The sequence below is a fragment of the Lactuca saligna genome, chromosome 5, assembly GCF_052625555.1.
Source record: "Lactuca saligna cultivar CGN05327 chromosome 5, ASM5262555v1, whole genome shotgun sequence".
NCBI classification, from domain to species: Eukaryota; Viridiplantae; Streptophyta; class Magnoliopsida; order Asterales; family Asteraceae; genus Lactuca; species Lactuca saligna.
The window spans coordinates 296,848,579-296,861,779 of record NC_136421.1 but is presented as its reverse complement, the minus strand read 5'-3'; the positions used below and the strand labels follow the sequence as shown (position 1 = coordinate 296,861,779).

The 13,201-nt window shown below is 36.6% G+C and overlaps 1 protein-coding gene across 1 annotated transcript; it reads right to left on the bottom strand.

Moving 5' to 3' along the window:
- Positions 1-3,677: 3,677 nt before the first annotated feature.
- Positions 3,678-7,742, bottom strand: LOC145046912 (uncharacterized). Its single transcript, XM_078995175.1, has 3 exons — positions 7,682-7,742; positions 7,307-7,368; positions 3,678-5,846 (listed from the first exon to the last, which is right to left on the bottom strand). The coding sequence occupies exons 1-3, from the start codon at positions 7,740-7,742 to the stop codon at positions 3,678-3,680; spliced, it is 2,292 nt and encodes a 763-aa protein (XP_078851301.1).
- Positions 7,743-13,201: the final 5,459 nt, after the last annotated feature.

The following is a 13,201-nucleotide window of genomic DNA, read 5'->3' as shown; positions in this document are numbered from 1 at the left end:
TTAGTTTATTTGCTAAGGATTAGGGTAGTGAACACAACTTAATCACTTGAATCGGTAACCAACGAAAGAATTAATCCATTGCACTATTACCTTAAAAGCAACCATAAAGTTAACCGAGTTGAACTAAACAGAAGTTTCTTTCCCATTATTGAATCTAGTTAATTTGTTCTTTTCTAGCCTTGCATTAGTTTTGTTTAGTAAGTTTCTAGTCTTGTAAAACTAGAGAAAAACCCTTATTTGCTAAAGTAATTTAGATAGAATTAGTTTTTAATTTAATTTGCCGTTCCCTGTGTTCGATACCCTGCTTATTTAGCTATACCACAATTGATAGGTTCACTGCCTTTTGTGTGTTATTTGATAATTAAAGTAGGATTAAAACTAAGTGAGTTTTACACACATCAACAGGCACAAAGACCGCATCTTCTTTACTATTCACGACAAGAAGACTTCAGTATCCAAAACACGGTTTAGCTCTCTTCTAGGGCTTGCCGTCGACTCCTCTGTCATCTCACCGGACTTCATCACCACCGCCCAGATATTTACGATGATGTATGAGATGGGGTATACAGATGTTCTAACATCTATTGCCAAAGTCAAGAAATCCTGTCTTCCATCTCAGTGGAACGGATTGCTGACCCTTTTGATTAAGGGTTTAGCGGAGAGATGTGGTGGTTCCGACACCACAAGTAAAGGGTTTCTAACAATCCTGTACGGTCTTTACAATGGCATTAATCTTGACTATGGTTCTATCATCTGGGCTCAAGTGGTTCAGAGTCTCAACACTACAGCCAGGCACTCCGAGATTTCTTGCGCCAGGTTTTGGACCCTTATCACCAGAAGGGCTATTGATTCTCTTGACATCCCAGTAATGAAGGATGTTCTTACGGCTTCAATTTCCACTTACCACACCAAGAAAATCATAGTCTCATATCCAAGTAAGTTCCTTCACTATGGATTAATCCCTGAGTCCATGTACAGATGCGTCACGCCCCACAGCAAGATCATGGCGGACTACAGCTCAAGGACCCCCTGCCTCCTAGGGTTCTTTCTGAGGAACAACGTGCTACTCTTGAGGCTCTGGATCATCCTGCTAACCGGGGCAAGAGAGTGGGCAAAAAGGAGAAGGCGGAGAAGAAAGAAACCGCACCCCAAAAGGAGAAAAAGAGAAGGTCCTCCAAACGCAAATCCGAGGCAGAGGCACCTTCTCAGTCCAGATCGAAAAAGGTCAAGAAGATGGCTAAAAGAGCCAAAGGATCTCCTTCTTCTGAATCAGAACCGAATGCACCATCCGAAACAGAAGCTGCTGATCCTCAACCCGAAACTACACCCGTTTCGTCTCCACAACTACCATCCTCACCAGTCTCTCCTTGTATTCCTACCTCACCCACCCCACCTAAATCTCCCCAAATTACCAAATCACCTTCTCCTCCTACTTCCCCAAAATTTCCAACCCCAACCCAATCACCCAAACAGAAAGTCACAAGTTCTGTTCCAACATCAATTCCCCAAACCACAACAGAACCTAATATTCTCTGTTTCTCAACCTTCCTCCTCTAACTTTGCTTCAAATTCAGCGGGCAGTTCTTCAAAGTTGTGCTGGTGACGTTAAAAACATGTTAACAGGCGTTCTTGACTCCCATGATCCCTTCCTAACCCTCACTATTCGTCAGCATCTCCAGGCAAAACTCCTTCCTGCAATTACAATCTTAAGTGAAATGAAGGGTGTCTCGGAGAAGCTTGTTCTTCCGAGACAAGGGGGAGAGGAAGGTGTGTCCAAAACAGAACCGAAGGGTAATGTAGCTTCGGGTTCTGGTAAACAAGTCCTAGTTGAGAGCGAATTAGAATCAGACGAAACCATTACTGAAGCTCTTCAACGCAAGAAAAGGGACAAAGAGCTTGATGAAACTTTGAAGATAGCTCGTGAGGCCGAGGCCAAAGAAAGGAAAATCAGGGAGGATGAGGAGGCTATTCAAGCTAAAAAGACTCTGTTCCCATATTGGGACAGAGACACACTCATCACTCAAGCGATTGAGTTTCCTTCTATTTATTGGTTGGAACCGATTGCATCTTTTGAGTGTGAAAATTCAAGGGACTCGCAGTTCGACATGCCCATTACGCGCAAAGCCTTCACATTTCACTGCTTTGATGTCACTGCCAATGTCCCTCATCCGAACCCGAAGGTTGACAGGGAGCTCATCGATTTCTATCTGAAATTCGGTCAACCACAGTACTTGACATGGAGTGCCCAGAAAATTGTTAAAGTCAAGGTACTGAAACCAACCCAGGCTGGGAAATTTGTGAACGTCAATTTCAAAATCAACAGAGGAACGGCCAATACCGAACATCTTATTTCTCTGGCAGATCTTCCCAGTCTGAACCCGCACGATTGGATCTTGCTATACAACATTCTTCTCTCCAACCAGAGAGAATATGAACCAATTCTTTCTCATCTTAAAAGAATGTTGGCTTCCTATGTCCATGAGCTCGCCACTATGGATCAGGAAATAGCAAAAGTGATGAACAAGAAACCAACTGTCAAGCCCACTTCCAAGACCGGAGATGTTCATAAAATGAAGCTGGGGCAAATTGATTCTTCCAATCTGACGGTTATGTTCACCAGGGGCGACAAGCATAAGTTTCTGTTTGCTTTGGTAGACAAGCATCTGTTCTCTACAGAGTGTCTGGAGCACATCATCAATATCATTCACCGATGCAAACAGAACTCAACAGCAGATAAGAAGAACTTTACAGATATGCTTCGTTGGTATATTACCTTCAGGCATCATATTCTGGCTTTGATACCGAAAATTTTTGAAACGGTAAAGAAGCCATCTGCTTTGAAAAGAGGGTGAAGGTCTCGCTCCAAATTGATGCAAAGGGGGAGATTGTTGGGCTTTGAAGATTGCGTCTTTTTGGGCTCACCTGATTATGCTATTTTGTATTCCGGTTTGGGCCTGTCCAACCGTGAGCCTTTTATGTTTTGTATATAAGTTTATGCTTGCATGCATATTAGGTTAAGGTTTTAGAGATCTGAGAATAGCGATACATCTAGACGACAACAGGTTTCCTTGATCGTTCTTGTAACCTTCCAATCCTCTACAGTTGATGTTCTTAATCGAGCTCTTCTGAGGATTTTGTTTAATCATTCGACTCGTTTGATTCAATCTTGTCTCGTTCTTATTATTGTGTTTTTATCGTCTTTGTTTAACTTACTTGTTCAAGATCTAATTGATCTTCATAGATTCTTAAATCTCATCAATAATGGTATAAGAGTATACAGTTTCATGTAATTCTTACTCTATATACGGCTCCACAACAACAGTGTTTCGTAATACATAAAGATGAGCTTGATCAAGTAACTGAGCATCTACAACATCAATTGTAGCCTTTGATAAAGGCTTGCCACTGCGGATTCTTTCATCAACATGCTCATGAGGATTGCCAATTGATTTCTTGTTTTTTAAGTAGTCTGAACAAAATTCTAAGGCCTCCTCTGCCACATAACACTCTGCAATGCAACCCTCGGGTCGATGATGATTTCTTACATACCCTTTAAGTGTTTTCATGTATCTCTCAAATGGATACATCCACCTAAAATGAACCGGGCCACACAACCTCACCTCTCTAACTAAATGCACCATCAAGTGAGTCATGACATCGAAAAATGAAGGAGGAAATTACTTCTCTAACAAACATAATGTTAATACGATGTCACTTTGCAACTTGCCTAGCTTACTAACATCAAAAACTTTACTACACAACTCATTGAAAAAATGACACAGGCTTAGGATTGTTCTCCGCACCTTCACATCTAACACCCCTTTGATTGCAAATGGAAGAAGTTGTTGCATTAGTACATGGCAATCATTAAACTTCAAATCATTCATCTTTGAAACATCATCCGACACGAGATTCTTGAAATTAGAGCAATACCCATAAGGAACTTTTATGTTAGACAGGGTTTCATAAAATAGATGTTTCTCTGCGGAATTCAATGTGCACTTGGCAGGCGGAAGCCAATGTCGATCCCCTTTTGGTTCAGGTCGTAATTCAGTCTTGATGCCTAACGCTTCAAGATCTTGTCGTGCTTTTAGTCCATCCTTCGTCTTGTGAGGCAAATTCAACGTTGTCCCATAAACACTCTCGGTCACATTTTTTTCTATGTGCATGAGATCTAACTGATGGCGAACAGGCAACTTCTTCCAATATTCAAGTTCAAAAAAAATCGACTTTTTATGCCAAAATTTAGATCTCTCGTCGATACTTTCTTTTTTCTTCTTTGTCTTTTCCTTCTTTGGCATTTCCTTCTTTGACGTTCCCTTCCTTGACTTTATCTTCTTTAACTTTATCTTCTTTGATCCAACCTTCTTTGGATTTATCTTCTTACCCCATGTAGTCTCAAATCCCGCCAGATAGTCATAAATCTCTTCACCTAATGATGGTTGTGGCATAAAATCGTGCTCCTGTTGATTGTTGAAATGTTTTTTTCTTTTGCGAAAAGGATGTTCAAGTGGTAGGAATCTTCTATGCCCAAGGAAGCATACTTTTTTGGACTTTGGCAACCATTGTGAACAAGTATTCTTTGAACATATTGGACAAGCATAATAACCTTTGGTAACACAACCCGAAAGATTACCATACGCGGGAAAATCACTTATAGTCCAAAGTAATATTGCTCTTAAATTGAAGTATTCTTTCTTATGAGAATCAAAAGTCTCAACGCCAGTTTCCCACAAGAGCTTTAGATCTTCTATCAATGGTGCCAAGTAGACATCAATATTGTTACCAGGTTGGTTTGGCCCGAATATCAACAGAGTCAACATCATGAATTTTCTTGACATACACAAATAAGGGGGTAGATTATATGTTATTAGGATAACCGGCCAACAACTATGCTTGGAACTTAATGACTTGTGTGGATTGATACCATCAGCAGACAAGGCTAATCTAAGATTTCGTTTTTCCTGTCCGAATTCTTTCCACGTGTTATCAACAAGCTTCCAAGAAGGGGTATCGCGAGGATGAGAAAGCTTCCCACTATTGACCCGACCTTGTGCATGCCAAGTTAAGTCATGTGCAATTTGTGGTATTGAAAACATTCTTCTAAATCTAGGAATGATTGGAAAATACCATAAAACTTTTGAAGGTACGTTTTTGGAATTCTTCTTCCAACGAGAAGTGCCACAAGTTGGACATTGAGAAGCATCTTTATGTTCTTTCCAGAATAGAACACAATCATTTTCACATGCATGAATCTTCTCATATTGTAGACCTACTGCTTTTAGCAACTTCTTGGACTCATATATCGAGCTAGGGATGGTATTGTTTGATGGTAAGATATCTTTTAGGACAGACAACAAAGCATCAAAACTAGCATCAGACCATCCAAATTGACCCTTCAAATGTTGGAATTTCAATAATCCACTAAGTGCATTATACTTTGACCCTACATAAAGTGGCTTATCACACTCTTCAAGAAGTGATTTCAACGAATCAGGTTCATCGTCTACGTATTTGAAGGCATCATGAAGCATATCCTTTGTATAAATAACATCAGGAGGAATGGAATTGTTAGGGCATCTAGAATCACTATTGGGTTGTTTTTCTCCATGGAAAGACCAAATCTTATAATTCTCATCGAAGCCGTGGGCAAACAAATGATAACGGACATTGTCAATTGAGTGGTGACACAAATTGATGCAATTTACACAAGGGCATGGAATAACATCTAACTTTGGATTATTAGTTTGTGCAAACTCTAGAAAAGCTTTCACACCTTCATCATATGCATTTGATAATCTACTAGAGGATATCCATGATTTATCCATTAAACATTTGTTGCCAACCTACATAATTATTTACCATATAAAGCAATAATGATTATGCATGTTTAGGGACAAAAACTATGCAAAAACAAAACTGTACAGGGCCAAAACTATACAGGGACAAAAAAATTGTACAGGGGCCAAAACTGTACAGTGACAAAACTGAAGCAGGGACCAAAACTGTATAGGTTATCAATTACTTTTTCAGCATCCAGTTACTTTTTCAGCTTGTTTGAATATTTTTATGTGTTTGTTATAAAATTTTATGAACTTTTACAAAAATTTGAAAATTAGAAATACTTTTAAAATTTTGAATATGATCTTTTGTAGAAATTTGAAAGTTAGAAATGGGCTAAACAGGTGTCCAACACAAAACCACCTGCAAACCCGTTACTTCATAATTTATGTGTTTGACCTTTTTACCCTTGGGTGGTCAATCTGTTTAAAATTAGCTTTATTTTTCAATATGTAATTAGCTAACTGTAATATTTTCTTTAATAAATATAGATTGCTCCAAGCCCAATCTTACAAATATAAATACATGCATTTGATATTTGGTTTCACCTATTTTTAAGAATGGGAATTAGTGAAAGTTGTGTTAGTTAGATAGAAAGTAACTGCCATAATTAGGTATTAACTGTCAGTTGACAGTTACATTCTAAAAATGTATAAATATTTATGTTTGATGTTAATTGTGATTAATACTGCATAAGAACTTCCTATAGGTATGGCTGTTCTTTGTTGTTTCTTTCTTTCTTTCTTTCTCTTCTGTCTTTGTTGGTTAATGAGTTGATGTTTCTACTTGTTTCCATTCCTGATTTAATGTGGCAGATTGAGGTTAGTAAAATTTTCATCACACGTCGATTAATTATTATGTTATTATTATTTAAAGATGATTGAATTCATTTGTATGAATCCTGTGAAAGGGTGAGTACCTAAGATCTATAAAAGATCTGTTAGAAAAGGTTGTTTTTATTCTTTGTTTCTGTGAAAGGTAAACTCTCTGTTTCTCAAGGTTGTTTTTATTATCTGTAATAACTTTAGTTATAGATTAATTATTGTTTTTGTTATAATATGATTGAATTGATTTGTATGAATCCTATTAAAGGGTGAACATGATGGATCTGTTAGAAAAGAAGAGGTGCAGGTGTTATATGTATTGCTTGTAGAGTAGCAAGAAGCTTTTTGGATGACATTCTTTTTAATCTCATTCTGTTGAGCCATATGTTATATGTATTGCTTGTAGAGTATGTACAATATATGTTAGGCTTTTGATTATTTTTAATGTTAAGTTAAAAAGCCTTGGATATTTTAAACGAATATTTACAAAAATGAATTTTTAATCAAAATAATATAATAGAATCTATATTAGAAAATGAAAAATAAAAAACTTATGTACCCTAGAAAATAGATAGATTAAAAATAAATACCTTTATGTACCCTAAAAAATAGATTGATTAAAAATAAATACCTTTTCTTACCTGAGTATGTGGAATATTAGTGTAATTTATAGCAGAAACTGTTGCTTTATCACCCTTTGAGCCTGCAGCAAGTAACAAAAAAATTGTAACTCATTGTAACTATATGCATATTGCAATGCACAATCACTCATAAATCCAATTAAAAAGACTTTTTAGTTGTTAAAATCGCCTAAGAGCTTTCTAAAACTCGAATTTTGTAAGTTTCTTGAAAAGACTTCATTAAAGTAACTAAAAATCACGTTTTCATAAAGCAAGCAATGCTATCAACTCAGAAATCATGCCCATTGATGCTTTAGTGTGACCATGAAACTAACCACAGTCAGATTATGTCAAAGCCTAGAAACATCTCATTCATCAATCCTATTATAAGTATACAAAATGCAAAGCTAGAATAGTAATTTTTGCCATGTAAGCTAATTTTTTTGGCAGTGCCCATCATACCTACTTGCATGGGAAACCAAGGAGATCAACCTTCTAAATGACTAAAAGTAGGTTCTACTCCTAATTGCATTTGATCATAAGTGAAAATGTTTCTTGTAGGAATAAATTAATAAGTGGAGGAGATACTAACCGTGTAAGATGCACAGCACCAAGCCACATACTGGTGTAGTTACCACCCAGATCAATGCACTTTTAATCCTCTTGCCAATAGTCCTACAAGCAAAAATAGTTAGAAGCATAAATACATACACTTTCAATGTTTAATATGCTCTAATGATGTGGGGCCCATTAGGACAAGACACAACATCATAAATTTATGTTGATTACCAACAAATGATGTGGTGTTTGTATTAAACAGGTTGAACTAATGCGTGGTTTAGAAGATAGAGATGATGAATACAAGACAATGTTAAATGAGAAGCTTCAAGTTACAGATGGCAGTGGTTTGATACAGGTGTACAGAAAAGAACTTGAAGATAGTCTTGCCTTATTAGGCATGCTCATGTTTATACAAATTATAATTATTTAAGAACCCATGTTTTAATGTAGTTTTTGAATCTGACCCTTGGCTGTAAATAAACATTGTAACGTGGTTTATATTCTAATATTCATAAAACAAGATAGTAAGATAAGTTGGTGTATATATTTTGGTTTTAGAAAGGTGTGAGAGACCAAAAGAATTGAACATGTGTGTGGCTATGTATTATGTATGTATGTATGTTTGGAAGTAGCCATTAGCCAAAAGAATGGATCTTCTTTGAAAACAAGGGAAAAGTGGAGGGACTGAATTGTAATATTGTGTGCTTTCTCTTTCCATCGACCCACATGCAAGCAAAATACTCCAATTAAGTTCCATCATTGCTGGAGAGATGACATTGTCTGATGAAAGGTATGTCTGGGAATGCAAAAATTCAAGCTTTTGAAACTATACCTAGACAAGTACATTGCAAAAGCTGGTGCAAGAAAACCAGGATTCTTTTCAAAATTCTTTCAGAAAGAACAGCAGAAGATAGAGATCAAAGGTTTGACTAATGATATACTGAGGGAAGCTGCTGCAAAAACAGATGGATTTTCAGGAAGATATGTTGCAAAGCTTATGACAAGTGTACAAGTTGCTGTTTATGGAAGTGAAAACTATGTGCTTGATCCACTTCTGTTTCATGAAGTGGTTGATTATAAGGTGGCTGAGCATCAACAGAGAAGAAAGCTGGTGGGGAATGATGGTGGTGATTAGTTAGTTATTTGTTGTTGTTTGGGTGGCATTTTGGGGCATGCAGGTGAGTTATCTGCTTTTGTGTCTTTGGTGGTCAACCAATTCGGTCAAATTGGGATGAAAGAAAGATTCTGGTACATCTGATCAAGAGTTGTTATTGATATACAAACATGAACAATTATTAATTGGCTTTGTATTAAGGCAAAGAATCAACTTTATTTTTAACAAGATGAGATGAATGTTTTGTTTGTTTGTAGCCAGAAGATTTGTTGCAATAAAATCAGAATTTTCTTTAGACAGTAGTTTTGTGTTTGTCTTTTTTTGCAAATTATGCACCTATTTGAAACAAAACAAAACAAAATGTTGCAGGTAGTCATAAGAAAAGGTAGGCATTAGGCAAAGGGTAATCTGGTCTTTGTTGCGTTGGGTGTTACATTTTCACTCCTGAAATTTTTTGTATGTGATGAAAATTGACAGGGATTATTTTTTTTGCATAAATTACTTGAGGCTTGAAGTATTTTAACTAAAAAATATATGTAAGAAAGTACAAATACGTGAGTTATTATATGACCTTAACCTTTTAATAATTTGCAAAGTACATGCCACGTAGGTTGCATGTCAGCAAACACTTATCAAATAAATTTTTTTCCTAAGTGATGAAGAGTGGTGTTCCTAACTTCTGTGTTGTTCTTCTAGCACTAAATGATCTAGGGTATTATTGTCTTTTTCTATTTTATGATACAAAAGGTTTAAACTTTAATGATAATAATTAATATGTTAATTGATGTATTTATTTGTATAGGTATAAAGCAAGGGGAATTCGGTTGGATTTTGGTGATCTTGCTTATCTTTCATGTGAGAAAAGAAAGTTCTTTGAAACAATTGGAATGGAATTTGGAGTTCCGAGGTTTCGAAAGACTGGAATCACTACTGGTAATGACCTCAATGAAGAAACTTTGGATGCTTTAAACAAACAGGCAAGCTTTTTATAGATTTTTAATTCTTAAGAGTATTGAATCATTTAGTATTTTGTAACTTTGAGTATCGGCTTTAGCTTGGGCAGGAAGTTTCTCTTGAGAGAACTTTTCTGATTAGGGCAGGAGGATAATCATTTAGATTTCCTTTCTGATTTGTTCTTATTTCCATTTAGTAACCAATAGCTTCCTAGATCTATATATCTCATATTTGAGTTTCATTTATCTGTTATTGAATTTTGGTTTCTATCAAAGAGGTTGTGTGATGATCAAAATGCAAAATGAATCAATGGCTGATTTCATAAATACATACACTTTCAATGTTTAATATGCTCTAACAAGTCTTTTGGTTCCAGAATAATATGCTTTTTGACTAATTAAGTGAAACAACTTAGAACTTTTTTTTATGTTCTTGAGAAGATCAAGTGTCCTTGCAGAATTTCTCAACAGTTCAAAAATAAATCTCAACTCAGACATCTAGATTTAGGGTTTAATGAATGCTTCAACCATGATTTCATAATCTCAATCCCTATTACAAATCGTCCATACATACCCCCAATCGAAATGAAAGATACCACACGATTTCATAATTTCATAAGTATAATCAGAAAACATAAAAAATTATGTTCTACCAGACCAGGGTTCGAAGAACCTGAAGAGAAACATCTCACAGGGGAGTTTGATTAAGAGTATTTTGAGGGATTTTTCGACTCTTTTCTTAGGCAACTGACATTATATATACACGGTTAGCCAATCCTTTCTTCACCTTGAGGACAAGGTGAAAGTTTGGGATAAAAAGCAGAGAAAATGTTCGCAAGATGAAAGAAGGGGATAAAAACATTACATATAACTTGAGAAGCTTGAGATTTTACCTTGTGTTCGACTTGAGAAGCTTCAGTAGGTGAGAAACCCTTGAATGTGTTCAACTTAGCATCAGATTCATGGCTACCAGGCGCTTCTTCCCCTTGTGTCAACTTTCTTCTGCTCTTTCTCTTCTGTTATAACGTTCTCTGGCCAACCGGGAAGTTCACTTGGCCTAAATCGGTTCAATAGGAACACCTTAATCGGACCTAGGGCACGTAAATTTGAGCAGTCTCCAATGATGTCAGTTGAGCCCATGGTCATCGGCGAGGCGAAATCAGCCACAGAAGTAACCTAACGATCGGAGGAGGAGACGTTGTCTGCAAGGGGAGGCGAGTCGAGGTCTTAGAGTCGATAGAATCGTAGAAAGTGAAGTGACTGATGAATAGTGAGTGTTAGATATTTTATTAGTAACCTCGATTTTTGTGAAGAGATGCGCGCCTTTCACTAAAATTATAATGCGACATTTTGAGATGGCGCACATTTTACATTAAGTGCCCTCCGTGTTTTTAAGTTTTTTACATTAGACACTAACTCTAAGGGCAGTCAATAAAACGCGACATATATACTTAAATTTTTTGAAGAGATGACATTTTTCTAATGTCACTCTCTCTTGCGTAACATAGATCAATGAGCGTCGTATTTTGCGCGTCGTAAAAGGCCTTTTTTCTAGTAGTGTTTCCTCATCAGCTGCGTACTGAGGAACGAGAAGAGCCCTCTCCCTGAACTTGGCGGTAATCTCCGTCACTATCTCTGTAGTCTGGGTGAGATCCTGAAACTTCCTGGCTAACTTTTGCACCTCAATAATCGGTGCAAACTCGGTTATGAACCTGGTAGTAATATCAACCCAAGTCTTCGCATCAAGTGATGTTTCATCCTCGATGACATGCCCGATCTCTTCCCACCAATTGCGTGCCCTATCCTTCAGAATATTCATCCTTTCTAAAATTTTACAAATGCTTGGGGCATTAAGAAGGGAAAAGGTCTAGAACTGGATATGACTAAAATGATTAAGCAATTGTCAAGGACAATCTAAGGTTTACCAAAGATTGGTTGCTCAAGGACAGTTGGAAGTATAATGATAATTCTGGAAGGACCATATTGACATAATCTATAAGGAGGAAACTCTTGTTCAGAAGTGATAGTCAAAATGGAATCTGGAAATGTTTCAAAGTTAGAAATTTCAATCTGTGTAAGATTAAGGAAACTTAATGCAAGAAGGATGTTTTTAAGGAGTTGATCTCCTTTGGAATGCTCTGTAATGGTTGTTTTCAAGTCTTTCTGACTTTGTGCATAATCATTGCAAGAGGATCAATGCATATAAGTTTAGAATCTAACATATTTCAGTAAATGGCATGAATTTGGAATTCCTGCATTTGCAGTAAGGATTTTGAACTGTGAAATGAGAATCATTGGAGTTATGTTCAATCGATCTATTTCACAAAGAAAAGATCATAGACAAACATAGTGTGCATACTTGGTGTATGGCATGACTAGTGTTTAGAAAAACATAGTGTACATGCTTGGAGCATGGGACAACTATTATTTTAATTCAAGAATTAAGTTGATAGCTGAAATAGTATACAATGAATAATGTGTAATCATATGGTGATAAATAAAAGGTGTTTTATTTATATTCATAAGTTATGAGACCATATTGGATTCGATTATTATTGTGTTTCACTTTGCATGTTTTGACTTCCAGAATAACTAGGCCATTGTTCTGATTGACTAAGTTATTCAAACCATCCACAGTCGGTCATATGTTGGAAGTAGATATGAATCAAGACTGTCATGGGTTGGGCTTGTAGAGGTCTAAGATGTTGGACAAGGTGGTGCTACAACACTCATGAGTGCTCATAAGTTCTGAGTATTAGATTCAAGCCGCGCTCATTGGAATCACTTCATGGATTTTATCACGAGTGATCATGAGACGATAATATATTATATTCTTCAAACCTAGAGATATGAGTTGTTACTATGAGCTGGTTATACATTGATTGCACGAAAATGCATTGGTAACTCGATGTTATAAAACGTGCCTTTGTGTATGATTCAACAAGTAGTAGAACAACCCATATGAGTCGAAGTTTATCCATTCCTTTTACCTTCGAGATAAAAGTGATATTTGTGGACCCCTCGATGATTTGATGATGACAAATGGAAGTGCGCGGCTGGGCCAGGACTGATTTGATTTGTTCAATTAGTCAATCGTCATAAATCGGAAATCGGGAAACAACAAATGGACAAAGAGAATGATTATAATCCATGTCTCAGTCCATATGATATCTAGAATGGAGGAATATATGATCCCTTATCTAATGGACAAATCATTGACAAAGGTCAGAGTTCATCTACAAGGTCAGAGTTCAACAGAAGCTTTTGAGAGCTACGATTGCCAGTCGG

Excerpts from the sequence above, each read along its gene's own strand:
- LOC145046912 (XM_078995175.1), bottom strand. The coding sequence starts at position 7,742 with ATGGGCACTGCCAAAAAAATTAGCTTACATGGCAAAAATTACTATTCT. Across the intron at positions 7,369-7,681 it reads CTATTCTAGCTTTGCATTTT|GCTCAAAGGGTGATAAAGCA; the intron begins GTATACTTATAA and ends TACTTGCTGCAG. Across the intron at positions 5,847-7,306 it reads CTAATATTCCACATACTCAG|GTTGGCAACAAATGTTTAAT; the intron begins GTAAGAAAAGGT and ends ATAATTATGTAG.